Source organism: Melospiza georgiana, chromosome 3 (assembly GCF_028018845.1).
Source record: "Melospiza georgiana isolate bMelGeo1 chromosome 3, bMelGeo1.pri, whole genome shotgun sequence".
NCBI classification, from domain to species: domain Eukaryota; kingdom Metazoa; phylum Chordata; class Aves; order Passeriformes; family Passerellidae; genus Melospiza; species Melospiza georgiana.
In genome coordinates, this window is record NC_080432.1 from 84,202,267 (window position 1) to 84,222,943 (window position 20,677).

Consider the following 20,677-nt stretch of genomic DNA (forward strand, 5'->3'; position numbering starts at 1 on the left):
CAATCTTTAAACGGTAAAAATACTTTGAGAAAGCTCGCTTGAGCCTAACAGTCAGAATCACGTGCTCAGTAATTTCATGATCTATTCTTTTTGGTTAAAGAAGTAAGAAGCACTGAAATGACTTGCCCAGCAGTGCCAAACCAGTCAGTGTGAAAATTAAAAGGTCGAGACTTTGTCACCTACAGCTGTATGCTTGTGTTCCTCAGCTACGTTTCTTTCACAAAGCTTTTGGTTTCCGGGCTTACGTGCAGGTACTAAGTTCTGTATAGGGCAACAAGTGGAGAGAGAATGATTCTTACATCGGCGAGAAGGGATTGGGTTCGTGAATAGGCTGAAGGGTTATAGTTTGTGAGTAATTTGAAAAGCATTTAAGCATCCGGTGTGGAGTAATGCATTGTATTCTTCGCCCCTCTGACCTGTATCTGCGATAATGGGGAGAAATGAGCTTTCCAAGGACCGAGCAAGGAACATGAAGCGCAGGTTGAGGCAAAACACAGGGGACGCTGCCGGTGGCTGGCGCGATGGGAGAAGCAAGGGCGCACTCCCGATAGCCTGGATAGCAAGGTGACTTCTTAAAAATGAGGCTCACCAGACTGTGAAAAGACTTTTCCACACGGAATTATGGAGATCTCGTCCTCGGGAGATCTGCTCGCCCAAGCTGTCCGGTCAGCTCCTGGCAAGAGCCTCCCTGGGCGAGCAGAGGCGACGGCTCCAGCCCCCGAGGACGGGCGGCCGAGCCCCTTCCCGGGTGCGAGCGCTGCCCTTGGCGCCCCGCGGCCCTGAGCAGCCGCTCCCCCTGCCCTTGAACTCCCCAGCCCTCGGCTCAACCCTCAGGGGGTGGCGGCGGTGGCGGCTCCCCCGCCCCACGGGGTCACGCCAGGCCAGGCCCGGCCGGCGGCTCTCCAGGCCGCGGCGGGGCCGTGAGGCTGTGTGCGCTCTCGGTGCCCGCCGCGGAGCCGGGGCCGGAGCAGCTCCCCAGAGACCCGCGGCCGCCGCCGCCGCCCCCGGGCCGAGCCGAGCCGGGCCGGGCCCATAGAGCGCGCGGCGCCGGGATAGAACGGCCGCGCCGGGGCCGCAGCGCCCCCCGGCGGCGACTGGCGGGGGCGGCGCGGAGCGAGCAGAGAAAGGGAGCAGGGACAGTAATGGCGGCCAGTTAGAGCCGGGCTGAGCCCGAGAGGCGGCGGCGACAGCGGCGGGAGGAGCCGGCGCGGCTCCGGTTGCGTCTCTGCCCGGCAGAGCGGCTTCCCCGGAGGGCTTTTCTTCCTTCCTCCCTCCTCCCCCCTTTCCCCCCTCTCCCTCCCCTTCCCCTCCCTGCCCGAGCCCCCGCCTGTCCGTCCTCCCTCCCTCCTCCCTCCGCGCCGGCGGCGGCGGCGGCGGCGCCCCCCGTGTCCCCCCTCGCCGGGGCCATGGTGAACACCAGGAAGAGCTCTCTGCGCCCCCTGGGCAAAGCGGCGGCCGCGGCGGCCGGGGCCGGCAGCCATTTCATCTCGTCCCGCACCCGCTCTTCTAAGAGGGGCACCAAGGCAGATGCGGCCGGGCTGGAGGAGGCGACGGCAGCGCGGGTGAGGACCGGGGGCTCCACGGGGGACCGGAGGGAGGGAGGCGGCGAGGCCGGGGAATCGCTGGGGACAGCGCCGCTGGTGCCACGGCGGGGGGGGGCTGCGGGCACGGGAGCCGGCGGGGGGCGGGTGCCGAGACCGCTGTCGGAGGGACGGTGGGGCCGGCGTCCAGCCCGCGGCAAGGAGGCACCGCGGAGCCGGCAGGGACGCGGGGGGCAGCTGCGGAGAGCCGCAGTCCCGGCGGGGCCAGCGCCGGCGCGGCGGGAGCCGCTGACAGGGGCGGGGGCGGCGGGGACACGGGCGGCGCAGCGGCCGCGGTGCCGGTGCCCGGCGGGGCCGGCGGCGGGCGGGGGTCCGGCGGGGTCCGGCGGTGCGGGGCTCCCCCTGCGGCCGCGCCCGGCGCTGCCGCCGCCAGACAAAAGTTGGGAGCTGCGCCCGCAGCAACTTCGCAGTAAACCTCGGCCCGGTTTGGTTTGTGTATGTGTGTGCTTTTTTTTTTTTTTTTCCCTTTTCCCTAAATGACCTCGATTCGGCTGGCGGCTGCGACGGGAGGAAGCTGGTGTTCAGCAAAGCCCCCAGCCCCGTTATTTGTAGCACGGAGGGTGTGATTTTTGCCGTCAAGTTTAAGTTGAATGCTTTCCCAGCCGAACTCGCTGTGATTGCTTGGGTTAGACGGGCTAACTGCAAGTTAAATTCTACAGCCCGATTTGGAGAATTAACATTTGGTAAATTGTAACTAGAAGAAAGAATTCGGGAGTCTCCTTTCTTCCTTGTCTCTAAACAGCTCTGTTGACAAAACCTGTAATTTTTGTTTTTAATTATCGAAGAATCACAGAATCAATGAGGTTGCAAAAGACCTCTGAGATCATCGAGTCCGACCTATGGCCGATCACCACCTTGTGAACCAGACCATGGCACCGAGTGCCGCATCCAGCCTTTCCTTCAACAGCTCCAGGGCCGGTGCCTCCACCGCCTCCCTGGGCAGCCCGTTCCCAATGTTTAGTGATCCTGTCTGTGAAGAAATTCCTCCCACAGGAGGAATTGTAGGCAGGACTTTTTCTGTGGTTGATGAAACTTCGCGTATTGCTTTAAAGGGATCTTTCAATAAAAGCAATAAAAATCAATAAAAGCAACGCAAATATGTAAGTGAAATTTGAGGGTCCGAGTGTTTGACAGTCGTGCACCAACTGACCATGTCCCTGCCATGCGAAGGAGGAAGTCAATCAGCCGATTAGAAAAACAGCAGCAGCAGACAGAGGCATGTCAGAAGGATGTCACCTGGAATTCTCAAAAAACCTTTTACCCCATCTATTTGATCTAAAATATAAAGCAAATACAAATCACTGATGAGATATGTATGAGATTGTACCTTCTGTGCTTCTCTTTCAAGTCTTTCATACTTCACAGTTCTTCCCTTCCCCCATCTTACTTTTCCTTGTTCCCTGTTTCTTCCTTGTTTAATTTCAGTGGACTCCTGGGGATGCAGCCCCATAGCTGTAAAAAGCTGTTCTGCTTGTTCTAGTTTGCAGTTTCTGTTTATTCATATCGTGGGTCTTGTGGTTTGTGAAGCAAAGTTTGAAGTAACCCTTACTGGCTTACTTCTCAAGGAGTTTACTGCTGCTTAGAAAACTGGCTTGGGCTTCTTTCCAAGTATTTTTAATTCATAACAGTGGTTTTTTACTACAAATCATTAAAACATTGAAATTATATTAGTGTCATGGTGTAAGGAAAGGAGATTGTGCAAAATAGTGTAAAATACTGTAAACACTTCTCAAGATATTGCCCACACTTCTAAAAGAGCATTTATTCTGAAGTTAAATGTAAATTTTGGTGTATGGGAATGAACTTGTTTCGCTTCAAGTACGTCTCATGTGTTTGAGGTGGATTTTTTCTTCCCTTTTAAGATGTAATTGCCAAAAATGAGCAGAAGTTATCCAAGAAGGTTTTTTTTCTTATTTCCTCCATCCAGTGTGTTTTATAAAATATGAATATCTCACTGTATTTTAAAGTTGTTTTTGAACAACTCTTTTTATTCTTCAGATGTAAGTACTGTCAGCAATACAGTGTCTTTCTGAGCTTCTGAATCTTCTTGAAGTAGTGCCAGAGAAGGATCTTAGTGATTAGGACATGAATAAGTATAGCAGTAGGGAGACAAAGCCTTTGCTTTTGGAAATGACTGTCGGGAGACAGATAGTGAGGCTGTGTTCAGAAAGCGTGCTGGGATCGTCTTCTTGCAGTTGTATTTTTTTTCTTTCCTTTTTTTTTTTTTTTTTTTTTTTTGCAGTTGACTGAAACAGTCTGTCCTTTCTAAATCTTTTGGGTGTCACATCAGGAAACCAGCCTTGCTACCAGCAGTTAATCGGGTTAATGAGCAGCTAGAGTTTGGAGCTCTGGCAGAGATGGGACACTTCTTGTTTGCAGTGTGTGACTTAATTTTCTTGCATGGAGCTTTTGACTGGGACTCCCTGAGAAATGTTCTTCAGTGGGAATGTTTGCAGCCACCTTTCAGAATGTGTTTTAAAAGATCATCTGTCTGTTCCTTATTAGCAACAAAAACCAAGTTAGTGACCTAATGGCATCCTGTAAGCTGCTGAGTAGACCAGAAGAGAGGATAGGACTTCTCTTCTACCTCTTTTGTATCTATTTCCTTCTTATTTTTTTCCACTTGGCTTTTTCTGATGTACTTTTTTTGTGTTGTTTTGTTTTGTTTTTTTTTTTTTTTTTTTTTTTTCATTTGTTTGGGTTTCTTGCTTATATTTATAAGGATAGGCTTGACTCTCTCCTTTCCCAAGAACTTGACTTAAGTTTCTAGTCTTCTGCTTCAATATTCTGCTGAGTTGTATGTGAATAGTGTCCTTTTCTGTTTGATCTGAATCTGGAGGCAACATTTGTGGGAATGGACTGTAATAGTCTAAATGCCTTTATCATGTTCATTGTATTCCCTCAGTAGTACTCACTCAGCTTGGAGAAAGCAATGACGTCAGGCTTTGAAAAGTAAACTGGTTTGAATTATTGATTGGCGACCACGCAGTCAGTGATGGAGATGAATACGTGTGTGTCTGTCTGCTTACCAGAAGCCAGATTAAAATGAACAAAATCCCTCACTAAATGGATCAAGGAGCCAAGAAGTTTATTGTCTGAGATGATGTCATAGCAGAGTGCATAGGGAGGGTACAGAGGGGAAAAACTGGGCTTTGTTTTCTTCCCGTTTCCAGGACTGATGTTTAGTATTGCACTGTTCAGTAGATTTTGAAGCTATGCTTACATAAATATATATTCTGTTGTTACACAAATTGTACATATGTGTATAAAAATACAGATTCTTTTCAGCATTAAAATTTGGGAAGTGTTCTAGCTTTATCTTAAAACCTTCTGACAGGAAAAGCTCATCAAAATCTTCTGCAGAGACACAGAATTTTAACACAAGGCTTATAGGTTCAGTGGACTTTGTTCACACTATGAAAAAATTGAGGATCCTGTGACCATAAGTGGTTAAATTTGCACTTTGTGTCTACTGAGGTCTGATGTTTTCAGATACTGAGTTGTGATTGCTGGTAACACTTCTTTGGCAACTGAAATGATTTTTCTTAGTCATCTCAAAGCACAAATCAGAAGTGTTGATCAAGAATTTACTGTGTAATAAACACTTAAATCATGTCAGCGTACTAGTTAGACATTTTAGCAATGTATACAAGGTTAGCTTAATTTAATTAGCCAAGAAAGCATTAGCAGTGCCTTAAGAGCTACTTGAGGGCATGGTGATAATTGTAAGGCATGATCCTCGCTAAAAGCAGTGCTGCCAACATTGTTCAAGTTGCGCGGTGCAGCCCAGAGCTCTCCATTGTGCTTAATCGCTGATGGAGCGATCGGGGGCTGCGGGAGTGACACCGGCACTGCAGCGAGGAAGGGTGCAGAGAAGCAGCGTTTCTGTGCCCTGGGATCCAGCGTGCTTCAGAGTCTCTCACTGTGGTTTCTCAGTCTGGAGCAGTAGAAGTGTTTTCTGATTTCTGGGTGATCATTTCAGCTTTTGTAGCATGAACTTGTTGCTACATTTTACTCTTCGAAAAGCGTTTAATGGTCAGCAGTTGAAAACATAGAAAATGTAAAACTTACTATGATTTCTCTTAAATTACAAGTTTTACACATAACCAGTAGAGCTTTCTAAAAATCAAGTTTTCCCTTATGAAAGACCCTGATTGGCATATTTATTTTCTACATAGTGTCTCATGGTGTTCTGGATGCTCTGGTGTTTAGAATAACACTATAGAAAAAGTTAGATTTTCCTCCTTTGGCTGGATAAATGACACTTGCTGGCCACCTGTGTAAAGCTCTTCAAGAAAAAAGCTCCTGTCCAATATCTATGTTTTAAAGAACTGCATTGCCTTTGTGTTCGAGTTTGCAATAGCATCAGTAAAGGTGCTGAGGCTAATGCTTTTACAGTTCTTTGAAATACATCCTGAAATATAAAGCCTTGTGAAGTTATTCCAAACAATTTAATTTAAAGGAGGATTCCCAGGAAAGCTCATCTTTTTGGTGTGTAATAAAATCTCTGGTTCTTTCTGTTTTAGTGGTCTGCTGCTCTTTTGGGATTTAGCAGGGAAAAATCAGTGTTCTAAAATGAGTCATGCAGGCCATTCCTTGGCTGTATGGTGTTAATACAGCTGTGAGCAGTGGGAAATGGAGCAATTGTTGGAAGCAGTCTTTGTTCAGGATTCTGTCAAGATACCATACAGTTGGCATTTGTGATCCTTTTGTGGTTCTGAAGGGCTGTCCTGAATTTGAATTCTTACGTATCGTGCCAGATCAGTCTGGGCCCCTCTCAGCGGTCAGGACATGTGAAGTGTCCGTGGTTTGTTTTGGGAGGCAGTGGTGCATCCTGTTCAAAGCTGGCTATCCTTGCTGTCACACTGTTGCAGGGCCTTCAAAGGAAGCAATCCAAGGGCTAATCCAGTGGATGGATAAGACCTCCAAAGAGTACTCAGGAAATGGTGTTGATGTTTTGTGTGCTGCATTGCTTCCTCTGAACATTGGGCTTGTCCCAAAGTATTATTAATAAAAGCTGCTTCTCCGACTACTGTCTCTGTCTGAACTTCAAACAGAAGGTTTGACCCACGGCTGTGAGACAGCCCATGACAATTTTGCAAGAGTTGCATACAGCTTGGGGTTATGCAAGATAATTAGCTCAGGTAATTATATTCTGATCACCTCTATCCCCCTCAGTTTCAGTTGCATGTAGTATGGTTTTGCACATCCTGCCCTAAATTGTTGAATGTTTGCTATGCTGTGGAAGAGTTTTAATTCCAATCTAATGATGCTTTGAATGATTTTTCTGTAAGACTTTATGAAACCCATCTTGAAACAAAGCATGCAGCAAGTAGACATCAATGAGCTGAAGCTTTCATTGCTGTGAATTTTCAATGCTGTGTGCTGTTGTGTAGCTGTGACCCTTTGAAAGATTGCTGATTGTTTATTAGATGTTTTAGCTCTAATGGATTACTTTTTTTGTGGGTAGTATCACTCATGAACCCATTTATTGCAAAGGGAACTGACAATATGTTTTTATCCTTTTTTTGTGTACACTTCATGCTTTGCTGGTTTTTCAAAACAATTTTTCAGTCTGACTTCACTCTTGAAATATTGTCTTCATTACCTTTGATGGGATTTTCATGGTTTATTTTAACCATTAATTCTGGTTTAAATTGTTCAAGTGTTGGTTTGCATTTATACGTGCTTGGATTCTTTTTCTGAATAAATTTAGTTTCTTTTCGCTTGGTAGTTACTAAAACAGGCAACTTTTTCAACCAGTTGTAAGACTAATGTGTACTCTTTTGTAAGCCTTTTCATTTTGCACTGGCTAGGTGTATGCTGTGATAGTTTCAGCTCCAGCTGGGCTAGTTATGAAAGAGGCAGCTTTAATTCTCCTACTAGAAATACAGAACTTAGAAATGTCTCCAGGTTCCATAGTTCTTGTAGCCTGTACTGAACTTTCTGGTTTTACCTTTGTGCTTCTAGTAGTGTCTGTTGATGGCCTAACTGATGTAAAGTTTGTGTCCAGTTGCACTTGGAGCAGATGCTTTGGTTTGGTTGTTTTCCTAATGTGGGAAGGGGGCATTTTGCTTTTCTCCAGCCTCCAGTCAGTTCCTTCATTTTCAATGAATAAATAGTTGAGCCAAAACTATTTAAATAACCTGAAATGAAGAAGCTGTTCATTCTCTACATGTGGAAGAGATTACTTGCAGTGAAATTTGTTGCTGTGCTTCAGCAATCCCTCATTTCAAATACTTAATAGCTATCCATTATTATTTCTCTAATGTATCGTTCAGGCTTAAAATTTTGATTTTTTGATGATTTCAATTAATCATCAAGTACATTAATCTAAAGATTTCTATCACAATTGTACGCAATTTTAATTTTTTTCTCCTTTAAAAATACTGTCTTCAAGTGCATTGCAGCTAGAGGTGCAGAAGTGTTTTTTAATCCCATGTTTTTACCACATGGAAGGCCACCTTCCTAGTTTCTCTTGCTACAGACACTTTTTTGCTTAGCTTACTGAGTCTATTTCCTGGTCATGTCCAAACCTTGGGGAGCAGTCTGGTTCAGGGCTTCTCGCTCTATTTTCCTCTTTGCTAGCCTCATTTACATAATTCTACATCTTTATTTAGGTTTATAGTAGTATTGAAGGAGGCTGTGTCCTATAAGCTTTATTTGGGATGTGACTGTTAAGCAGAAACAAGATGGATTTTCGAGGACTGAGGGTAGGAAAAAACATTTGAATGTTTTCATTTTTTCCACATTAGAATTGTAATCATTCTTGATTGTCAATTCATCACATAAATATAATTTCTACTTTAAAAGTCTTTGTTAACAGAGTCTAGAAACTCACAGAAATGGGTAATGTAGTTCTGACTAAAAATGTGTTGCTTTTATTATTCCTTCAGTGTTGAATAAGGAGGATCAGTGGTTTTAAAAACTTCCCTTAAGTGGATTTACTAGAAATACTTCTAAGTGAGGTGTGGACCCCATACAGCAAGTAGAGAACTCTTCTCAGTGGACTGGCTCTTCTGCAGGTGTGTGATTTCACATGTGCTGCGAGCTGTGAGCTCTGGCTGTGAACTGTGCAGTTGTGAAAACAACAGACTCGCCAATATTAATGCTTGCCAGGCCATTTGATCAGCGGGATCAGGATCACGTTACTGGTCCAGCTGAAACTAATCCTCTTCTCCACATCCCCTGGCTTCCCCTTGCCTCCCCTCCATCCTTCTGATTTGATTATCAGCTGAAATTTCACAGTATCATCCTAATTTTGGTGAGGGCACAGAGAAAAGAGGAGCGCTCGTGGTGAAATGCTTGGAGCGGGCTGCTGCTGATGGGAGGATACACCTCAGCTCACAATTTATGGCCTCTGTCACAGCTTGGCAGGGGCTGCTCTGTGGGTCACTCTCCCTTTCATTGGTGAACCAAGTAACCTGTAGGTTGCAAGAGTTTTTTGTGTGTCACACTAAAGCTGTTGACAGGCACTCACTCAGTATGGATGTCAGAAAGCAGGTGTCTTTTTTCTGTAACAGACAGAGGGAATGGTTGCAGGTGTGAAAATCCCTAATTAACAGTGCTTATATTTTTAACTTGTAAACTTTTAGCTTTTCTCAAAAGCTTTCACATTTATTAAATAACCTGAATTCTAGGGTTGAAGAGTTTGAGGAAATAAAATGGAAATCTGTTGAAATAATAAAGCAGATCTTCCTGTGGAAGAAATACGTTTGGGGTTTTCTTAATCTGAACAAATGGTGAAGAATTTATTATTCTGAAAAGGTCTAGATGATGGTATTCTTTGTGTTCTTAGTGGCTATTATTGACGTGAGCATTGTTCACTAAAAAAAAACCAAAAACTGAACCTGAATGTTAAAAGGATTCAGATCATCCTGCAATTGAGGCATTCTTTACTATCATTACCACTAATGAAATACATCGTTAATAGTTGTTTATTCCAAGATCATCAAGCACTTAAGCATGAACATTATTTTTCCTTAACACCTGTGGAGAGCCAATGTCTGATAAATGACTGTGTGCAAACAAGTGGAAATTAGAGAACTGCAACCAGAAGATGTGTTCTTTTAAGCTGATGTTGTTTTTTTTCAAGCTGTCAGCAAGGTTAATGCATCAGGGCCTTCATGCAACTTGGAGTTCTCACTAAGGTAGTTAATGTGCTCTAATCCAAATACATTTATTTCTCAGCTTCTTGTCATTTGAAGGCTGAGGCAGAATGAATTGATTTGGAAGGGATGTTGAAGATCATCTCTTCCCAACCCCTTGCCATGGGCAGGGACACCTTTCACTAGACAAGGTTGCTCAGAGCCCCATCCAGTCTGGCCTTGAAGTAAAAGTGCTTTCACACTGGATTTTTAGGACACAAAGGTAGGTGTTCATCCTGCAGCAGTATGTTGTGTACCATCACAAATACAGGGTGCTGCATTATGCTCGACCTCAAGTTCAGTCATGTTCCCTTCTTTCCCCAGACAAGTGTATCAGGTCTTACCTCTTGCCACTAAGCAGTCAGCCAGTTCTCCCCTACGTGAGGGGCTGGAGGCATTTGCCAGGAAAATGTGCATTGGGGTGGGGAAGAGAGGAGCTTGTGAGGATGTGTTGGTGCTGGAAAGAGTGGGTAGTGTGGTGTGTCATCCTGAAATTAGGGCATATTGTGGATGTGTAAGGCAAGGTGTGGTACCTGGTTTGAGCATGATCATGAGAAAGTTTCAGCTACTTGAAATGTTTGTATCAAACATAAGGAGAGTTTTACTCCTTCCCCCCCCCCCCTTTTATTTTTTGTTAGAAAACTCTAAAACAAAATGGTGAACTTAAAAAAAAAAAAGAAATAGGATTTGAAAGGATTTATTAGATTCTGGTCAGATGACATGATCACATTATAAGAAAATTATTTTGATCTAGTATGTAGAATTTGCAACCAAACAAAACTTAAATCTCAAAGAGATTATGAAGCCTTCTGATTTTTTAAAACTGCTTAGTATGCCTAGCCTTAAAATGCATTAGCTTAATGTTAGCAAAACCTAGCTCTTACCTAACTCTCATCAATAAATCTTAACACAGATCTTTAATGCAATTACATTTTTAGGATATAATGTTTAAATCCATATTTTTTACCTTTGCAGAAACTGGATACACAAAGGAACAAGTGTCTTTTCCAGAATGACTGGACAGACAGCTAGACAATGTTTTGGATGTATTTTTTGGTGTTTGAAATGCATTATAGTTTCAGTGAAAGCAAGTTATTTTTAACTGGATAGTTATATGAGGGCAAGGATGAGACATGAGCTTAACTAATTGGGGCACATTTTTTTCATGAATAACTGTTTCAGTTTGGAAAGACAATTTTATCTTTTTATACTGTAGGATATAAAAGTTTATTAAATGCAGTAAAGAGCCCTGAGTGTTTCAAATCTTTTGATGGACAGCTTATTTCAAGAACTTTGCAGGAGCTGGTAGGAGAAGAGGCACACCAGTTTTTTTCACATGTGTTTTTAAGATAAGAATCCGGACTAATAATCTGGGACATCCAAGAAGAAGTGTTGTTAATCAAAAGATGTATTTTAAATTAGAAAATAGAAAGTTAGAAATAACCAGGAGACCTGGATTTAGTTTCTCTAGTGTTACTAAAAATAAGATTGACATGTCTGAAATTGTTGTCTTTTCAGAGAAGTGGAAGTTACATTTCAATATCAGAAGTTTGGATTTAACTAAAGGTAGAAGCAGAGGTTTTTGAAAACCTGTGGCTGAAACATTTTTTGAAAATGTTTATTTCATTCTTATTAAGAGAAAGTAACTTTCAGGGTCTTTTGTGCTTATTTAGTGGGTTAAAAAGAAAAGCTATTTATGCATTTAACAGAATGCAGAGAAATAGGATTGGTCAGTTGAACATTGAACGTCAGTGCATTAATTTTGTGTCTTAGACATGGGAAGAGGCCATAGAAAAAACAGTTGCTGCAGCGCTGAAGAGAATGGGTTGAAAAGTTGCCTGAGTGAGGAGCTGTGTGAGCAGTGGTGTGAGTGTTCAGGGTGTGGCAGACACTCAGCAGGGTGTGCCCCACAAACTGTACAGCGAGGACGGCAAGTTTGACCATGGTGGATAACTCAGATATTCATGTCTGCATGCCTGTGTCTGAGTACAGATGAACCTGTGGCAAACCAGACAGTCTTTTTCAGAAATTGCAAGGTGTGGTTGTGGTTTGAATGTTATATCATCTCTTACTTGAGAACTCTGTGAACTTGTGTTCACATGCTTGAAGATGCCAGTGGTAGAGATGGTTTGTACTCATTCTCTGTGTCCAAGACTACTGGATTAGGATTATTTTGGGGTGTTCAGACCAGCAGTTTAAGAATACTTCTTTGGTTATTCTCTTAGCCAGGAAATTCGACTTAAACAGAAGAAACACCCCCCCCCCCCCCTTTCCCTTCAAAGATGCTATAAGTAATCTTTGTATTTTCACTTGGGAATTAATCAAATGTCATGCTTTAGCCAACTGCTCCCTGTGATACACCTGAAGACGCTGTCAGTGAGTACTGCCCTGCTATGTGTGTTCTTCAGTCTTGCTGAAAGACTCTGCTGGTATAGTTGCTGTTCTAAGAGGATAAATTGAGAAGGAAAAGGCCAGTTTTATTAATGGATTTCTAGTTTGTGTTTTCCAAAACTGAAGTACTTACATGTTTTAAATAAAACTGTTAGTATCAAATTAGTGTCTTGAAATTTAGGGATGGATAGAGAAGAGACTGCAGGTAATAATGTATAGCAGTGTATTCGTAGCTTGCTCATGGATAGGTATTAAACAGTGTTTCTGTCTTTCTCCTTTTCATACAAAGCAGAGAAAGCATAGAGATAATAGGCAGCTATATATGTTTGCTTGCTTTATTATTTATTTTAACTTTTGTTTCTGGATATATCAGTACCATCGTTCAAGTGCCTTCAGTGAAGCTGTGTTACCAGTTTGCCCCCACTGCCTCTGCCTAAATTGACTCTTGGCTCAGCAGCTGATTTGTGGTATTCATTCAGCTGTCACATTCCATTTTACTTTTGAATCCAAAGATAAGACTGTGTTTTGCCAGTCTAGAGCATGGATGGTATCCTGTTAATGCCAGTTATTTCCTTACTGATTTGTAGCAAGAGTGCTTTCTGTAAGAGGTGGTTCTGGTTGTTCTGGATCACAGCTGGAGTTTGCTGGGTCCCTCTTTTCTGTTGGATCAATGCAGTTGCACCAAATTTTGTTTCTTTCTTGTACCTTCTGACACTATGTAAAGTAATTTTTTGATTTTTCTCTGCTTGCTTTTTCTTTGTTGCTTTGGTATGCTTGAAGGCAATTTCTGACATGATTAAGATTTTATTAATTCATATTCTCTGCATTCTCTCAGCATGTGAGTGTGTTTGCTTCAGTGCCAGTGTTTCATTAGGAGCTTTGAGTGCAGTGCCTTGGTTCCTACTTCTGCAATTGCATTTTTAATTTCTTAATTTTTAAGTTTGATGCTTGTATCATATTTTTCTAGTCCCTGAACATTTTCATGATATCTAATCTGAAGTAATAAGTTTCTGGGTTGAAACTGAAGTGCTATTTTTAATCATTAAAGGTATAAATGGTTTGAGACCCAGTTCCTTGAGGGAGCAAGCTGACTGCTGTGGAATCGTTAGACCTGTTTTGCTATAAATGGGAGGAAGCAGTGGATAGACTGCTCTCTGTAAAGGCTTCCCAAACTGAAATTAATTTTCTTCTTTGTTCTAGCATATCCCAGTTTGGATAATCTCTTGAGTGTTATGAAAACTATATCTGTGTTTTACTGTGGGTAGTGAAGGTTCTGGATAGTAGTCTGATTTCATTCCCCAGAGCTTGAATTTTTAAAATTGTCTGTTAACTGGAAAATGGAGCTTGGATTCTTGGTAATGTATTTAAAATTTTAGTGATTTCAACTTTGTAGTAGCTTTGTCACTACTTCATGATAAAACATTTTTTGTGTTAGTGCATCTTACACAGCATGTACTCCAATTTGGGTTAATATTTGGACTTGAGTATCTTAAGATTTAACTTGGTTTATACTTGCTGAGTTTGTGCATAGAGTTAATATGCAGGCAAGTGAGGCTCAGCTGAAAATAATAGCCTAAACAAAGAATAACCTAATTAAATAACCCCCTTAATTGCTAGTCTGGTTCCTTAGGCATCTGCAAGGAACTGATCGCTCACGTGATCACACTGACAGCCTGCTTTTCCAGTTTCTGAAGCTATTTGCCAGTATATGTTCATTTGACAGCATTAGAGTTCTCAAAGATACTCAACTTTTATGAATTTTATGAATATTTGTAGCAGAGGGAGACCTGAAATAGCAGAATTTGTCTCCATTGTCAGTATTTTGTTTTAACTGCAAGCTGACAGGACAAGATCCTAGCTGAACTTAAGACTTGGGACCAGAGGCAAGGCACTGGAGGAAATGCAGAGAAAGGTGATGATAGGGGACTCTGAGGAGTTTGGCTTTTTGCATGAAAAGGGGTAGAGATGGGATACAGGAACCTGTGCATTACTAATTTCACTGCTGGCAAATAGTTTTTATGTTACTGCTTGTAAAGCTTTGTTACATGCTGCTTCATCTTTCCTAGTTTCATTTTCTCTGTCTTGTTTAGCCGGTTTTAAACTGGTTCTGTGGCTTACCTTGAAACTCTGCTTCTATCCTTCACAGGGGAGCTTGTGTAGTTTTGGAAAGTAGTTACTAAGCAGGGTTGTATTTCTCTAAGTTCACAAGTAAACTGATAATAAAGCAGGAAGTATATGCACAAATACTTACAGTGTTCAGAAGTGAATATGAAAGCTACTAAAATTTTGTACAAAGTTGGTATTTTGTAGTTTCAGAGTGTTATAGAAAACAGCCAGGTGCTGCCCATGTATTTTGTAGGGCTATGCAGGGTGCAGGTGTTTTGCATTTAGGAGTGGTGGTAGTTATTATCTTTTGTACTTGTGTGATCCCTCAGTGAAATGATTAAGATCACCAACAAGGTAGGAATTTCATCTAAAAGAAGGAAAGTGAGCTTTTGAAGCTTTAGTGAGCTGGTCTCTTTATGGATGGCTCAGAGAAACATCAGAAGAAGATCCGAGGAGGTTGGAATGGTGCTGTGTAGTCAGGCAAGGGAGTGCATGGGCTCTTCTTGTGTCACAGTGATGCTGAGCTGTCTTGTCAAACTGCACCCATACATTTGGATTTCACTTTCTAAATACTGTGCTGTGTTATTCTGTCTTCCTCTCTTAAAAGATAAGCCTTTTTTAAAGTTTTCTGAGTATGTGCCATGTGATGTTGAAGTATCTGGAGTACGAATCAGATTGTTGTTGTTACTAAGCCTGATGAACAAATGGGACTTCTGTGGTTATCTCCTCGTGTTTAAGTAAAACTATCTCTTTGTCATAGTTCAAGTTCTTACTAACAATTCCTGGACCTTAATATTTGAAAATTGGTTCTCTATTGTTGCAATAAAGGATGTTCAGTTTTTGAATCATAGAAGGGTTTGGGTTGGAAGGAACCTTAAAGATCATCTAGTTTGAAAAGCCTTGCCATGGGCAGGGGCACGTTCCACTATCCCAGGTTGCTCGAAACCGCATCCAACCTGGCCTTGAACTCTTCGGGGATGGGGCAGCCACAGCTTCTTTGGGCACCCTGTGCCAGTGTCTCACCACCCTCACAGGGAAGAATTCCTTCCTAATATCTAACCTAAACTTGTCAACTGTCGGTTTTAAACCATTCCTTGTCCTATCAATACATGCCCTTGTTAAAAAGTCCCTTTCCAGCTCTCTTAGAGTCCCTTTAGGTACTGGCAGGTGCTTTAAGATCCCCCTGGAGCCTTCTCCAAGCTGAACAACCCCAATTCTCTCAGCCTGTCTCCACAGCAGAGCTGCTCCAGTCCTTGGATTATCTTTATGACTTTCTCTGGACTCGCTCCAACATTCCCATGTCCTTCATATATTGTGGGCCCCCTGGCTGGACACAGGACTCCAGGTGGGATGTCAGGAGTGGGGGCATAGGCAGGGAGAATCCCTCCCTTGACCTGCTGCCCATTTTGCTGCTTTTGGCACTTTGGCTTTTTGGGCTGCAGGAGCACAATGTGGGGACCTTCTTGTCAAGCAACACCCCCAAGTCTTTCTTTCCTGGGGTGCTCTCTGTCCATTTTCCACCCAGCCTGTACTTGTGCTTGGGATGTGCTTGCCAGACCCAGATGCAAGACCTTGCGCTTGGACTTGTTAAACTTTGTGAGGTTTGCCCAGGGTCCCGCTGAATGGCATCAAGACTATTTTGATGAGCTAAAATTTGTAGTTAATAGAATCCTGGTTTTATGTTTTGTTGTGGTAGTTCATCTAAATAGAAGCAGATCCTCTGAAGTTTGGTGTCTGTCTATTTTTTGTGTACCTTGCTACTGTCTTTGAGTTTCTGTCTCTGTTACCTTTGATAAATGCAATGGAAAAAAGGCCCCTTTTGGTGTACTGTTTAGGCGCTTTTTAAAAGGTGTTAAGAGTAATGTGGTTAATGTGCATAATGATGTTAATGAACATATTGGACATCTCCTGGCTATGTGCTGGACAGTTTGATGGGTAGAACAAGGTACTGGAAAACTCTTACAGAAGGAAAATATTTAAGCATTTTAAAGACAAAAACAATATCAGCAGAATAAATCATTGCTGTGGTTTTAAGTGTCTTAATTTTTCACAGTCCTTTTCTCTCTTTATGGCTTTACTAGCTCTTTTGCAAGTAAGGTGAGAATAGCAGTGTCGTGTATCATACATAAAAAACAGAAGTTATACAAACAATACTTATTCAGAAATACAAGAAAAGTGTTATAGAAGTTTAATACTTGAAATGAAATATTTTCATAGTTTCTGGTAATGTTTTCAGAATAAACACTTTTAATATTGTACACAAATTGGTCACTGAGAGTTTGACAGACACTTTCCTTTTACTGAGCTCTGAAGTTTACCCTTTTTCTGTAAGGATATCTGCAAATGAGCCAAGTAAGTATGATCTGATGCTTTTTTTCTTTTCAGAAAGATGAAGGTAGTGATGCTAGTTTGAGTGATAGCCACATATCTCCTCCTGCTAAACGTACCTCAAAACATGCTGATCCTGTGGGCAAAGACAAATCAAAATCACGCGGTACTGGGCAGAGAGAGGAATGGAGCATCTCAACTGGACAGTCCAGGTAATTGGTGCCAAAAGAAGAAGGAACTTATACCAATTTTTTTCTGTGTTGTTATCCCATTTATGCTAGTTCTGTAGTCAGCTGCAGCTCAGGAGTGTACTTTTGAAACATGTTATTTTTACAAAATTTTTTTCATTTTAAGACTCCAGGAATGTGGATTGCATCAATTGTCTCATCTGTGTTTCCTTTCTGTGCATATTTGTACAAAAAATATAAAGTAATTTTATTTGAGATGCAGTCTGAATTTTGGATTCTTGGTGCATCCAAATTTAGTAATGTAATTGGTATTTTTATGTACTCAAGTTATAAATAGACATGAAATTTTAATTAGGGAATCAGTGTTACCATCTTTAGGGAATGGGTAACAGTCAAGTTTATTTCTATTGTTCTTCAGCCTAATAAGTAAATTTTACTGAATATAGCCTCAGTCTTGCCACATTTTTGTAACTTGGAGCAGAAGTAATTAATTTTATTTTATAAATGATTTCATAGTATTTTACAAAGCATTCTTGTATTCATAAGGTTCCTCACATGGTTACAGGTAACTATGAGACAATGTACACAGTATGTTCCTGATCCATGAACTTTCAGTTAATACTGATTATTTTGCAGATATATATTTCATATTTGTGTACATGTCAAAATCATTCTTGAAATGATTTGTATGTTAGAGTGACTGTAAGTCACTACTCCACTTTTGACTGCTAGGATGAAATTTGCTTAAAAGCTGTGTAAATCTCAAGATAGATTTACCTCTTCTTATTCTTATTTTTCTCTGTTAAAACAGAATGTATTAAATCTAGCATATTAATGTGCCATGGTAATTGGGAATGTATTGAAACTTGTGCACCTTCTGTTTCTTTTGTTTCTAAGAGTAGACTTGTACTGGAGCTCCTAGAAATGTCAATATACAAAAAAATATTTAATGCAGCTGGGAGAATTTAGATAGTTATGTCAAATGAAATTTGACCAGGGTACTGAAAATCATACTGTTGCTCATTTAGAACCCACTGCAGTGTGTCTTTGCATCTGAAGTTTTATGTTGGTTCTGCCAAAATCCAAAGCACTGTGCTTAACAGGGATCTTCAGTCACTAAGACTTTTCCCAAAAGTTCTGTTACTTCTACTGGTTTATCCAGAGTGTTAGAATGATGGTTGCCTTTGGAGAGCTATACCAAGGTTCAGTTCTGAAATTTAAGGAGAGAGTTAACAGCATAAGGGCATGAAGAAGGATTAGGGAGATTAATCAAAGAGGTGCTTTGACCGTTGTGGGGATTCGTACAATTGGTGTTGAGCAGTTTTGTCCTTACTAAGGTATTGGGCATGAAGTAGACTCTTCCAAGGCTTTGTCTTGGAGAGGTTTTGAAATCAGAGTATCACAGAGCATTTTACAGTCAAAGTTCTGTTTTCACTGTGCCTTTTGCTTGGCTAAAGAATGTTAACGTTATTTGTATGTCTGATTGTCCCATAGGCTAACTTCTCAGCCTGGTGCTACACTACCAAATGGACGTAGCTTATGTAAGTAAATTATAGCAAAGCTTTTTCTATCAGCTTTTGCATTAAATAGTTTTATGTCAATGATATTCAGTGGCATATGTTTTTGATAACTTTACTGATTCCTTTGACTGTTTTGACCAGAAAAGTTGCTGCTCAGTTTTTTCCTGTTGCCATCTTGGATACTCTCTGTGGATATGGGGAACATTTTTAGATGAAAATCCATTTCTCTTCTCAATTCAGACCTCTTGGCCATGATCTTGATGTTTTCCTTAATTCCCAAATTACTGTTATGAGCTAATTTTGGCCTTCCTCTCTCAGTTGGTCTCTTTAATTTACTTAGTCTCTTTGCTCATCTGAAATTTGGCCTTTTGTGGTTCTTAACATTACTTAACTCTATTGCTTTAGAGAGACCTGCCTTGTCTGCAGCTCCTGCTACCTTGAACAGTCTTCTTAAAAGCTTGTACCTTAAAAACTTGCCATTTCATTGCTTATCTCAGCTAAAATCACTTTGTCTTTTGTGTCCCTTTTTCATCAGTTCTGTCTTGTTTAATTTTGTGTTGACTCTATGTAAAGTGTTATTTCATTAGGCATAATTGGTATTTTATTATTTATTGTGGTGCCTAAGGAACAATTAGCAGTGGGATCTCTTTGTTTGGCATTGTACAGAGTAGCTGGTATAGATTTGCTTGTGAAGTCAGTATATTGTATCTGGTGTTTTGATACTATATTTGAAAGACTAAGAATTGAAACTGTGGGCCAAGTGTGCATTTTAGTATTGATGTTAACTTAAAAATATTGAATGCTTAATAGAATGCCAAATTTTCATAATAAAATAAAATTATCATCTAAGGAAACAAGCTTGAATATGCAGAAGTAACTTTTAAAATAACTTTGATAGGAATTAAATACAGTTCTTTAGTTCATACTATGCTTAATAATTTTTGGTTTATTGTCCTTGCTAAGTATTCTCTTATTAATTCTTGTTTGTGAAAATGTTGTTTCCTGCATTTTGAAGTAGTAATACAAATTTCTCTTAGCTCTCAAAAGCCACCCCCTTCGAGGGGAAAAAAAGGGAGATGGGGACCATGCTTGCATAAACGGAGATATAGAAGTCAGAAAAAGTTGTCGGTCCAGGAAAAACAGATTTGAAACTTTGAATCAGAGTTTATTGTTTGATCAGCTAGTAAACAGGTATGTGGGGATACTACAGTTGTATTCACAAAGCACCTTAATGATTTTTTAAAATTAGAAACCCCTGTGTTCCAGTGCCATGTCTGTGTTTTACTGTGGGGATGCACTGAGACAAGCTAGACTGTGGTTTGAGTTACAGCTGGGTCTGTGCTGTGATTGCCATGGTGTCCATGCTCTAAATGCAGAGCAGCTTCCCAGGCTTTCATTGAGGAGTAAGTTACTCTGTCCTTGCACATGGATAAAACTGTGTGTTGGCAGTTACTGCAGAGTGCCTGACGGGCTGTAAATCCACACCCTAGTTTGTTTCTTGGTAACCTGTTTATGTAGTGATACCTTAAATGTCCTGTAAATTGGTGATTAGCAGCGGTGCTTGGAAGCATTCTAGATTTTGCTTGTATGATTTGATCATAAAATATCAAAAGTTTGTAACTTTCTTTTGTTTTTGTTTTTTACCATTTGTTAATAATTCACATAGGGTGGGTGTCACTTTTTGACATTTACTGTGCAGACAAAGTAGGTCAGGGAGGCACGGTCTGGTCTGAGCATAGGAATGGGAGCCAGAAATGCTTTTTCTGAACTATTATTTCTCTCTAGCCCTGGGCAGGTCATTTAATATGTCCTGATCTTCCCACCTGTAAAACAGGTTTTAGCAGTCACATCTCTGAAAGACTGCTTTCTCCAGAGCTGGAAAATGATGTAAACATTTAATTGTCAAGTATGATCTTTATTTTTAAATGTATTCTGTTGAATCTTTTATTAATTTAATTTTTTTTCCGAACTCAGTAACTACTTGGTATCAGTGTGCAAACTTATATTGAGTTACATTTATTTTTCTAGTTGCGATTGAATCTTCCTCTCCTCATCAACAGTGGGGAAAAGCCTACCATGAAGTTGTAATTTGATAAGATCATGGTACTGAAGTCTGTATATGAGCTTTTACTTGTAACAGTGTGTCCCATAACCATTGGAGGTTTTTAAGAACAGGTTTGACAAAAGTCTGTCAGGAATGATTTAGGCATTCTGTAGTGTGCTCTTGCCTGGCAGAGCATGTTGACTTTTCCAGGTCCCTTCCAACCCTATTTTCTTTGATAGCAAACTGCAGCATGATTTTACTTGAAATGGTTCTGTCACTCATCACAGATATTTTGGAAGAATTATTTAAAATGGAGAGGAGCTCTCATAATGAAAGTGTGGCCTTACTGACT

The 20,677-nt window shown here is 41.3% G+C and overlaps 1 protein-coding gene across 1 annotated transcript in view; it reads left to right on the forward strand.

Annotated features, from left to right (window-relative positions):
• The first annotated feature begins 1,406 nt into the window (after window positions 1-1,406).
• Window positions 1,407-20,677, forward strand: part of ATAD2B (ATPase family AAA domain containing 2B) — a 73,869-nt gene continuing 54,598 nt past the window's right edge. The window contains exons 1-4 of the mRNA XM_058021051.1: window positions 1,407-1,562; window positions 16,631-16,785; window positions 18,256-18,302; window positions 19,319-19,472. Coding sequence (XP_057877034.1) covers window positions 1,407-1,562; window positions 16,631-16,785; window positions 18,256-18,302; window positions 19,319-19,472 — 512 coding nt within the window. The remainder of the gene's footprint in view (window positions 1,563-16,630; window positions 16,786-18,255; window positions 18,303-19,318; window positions 19,473-20,677) is intronic.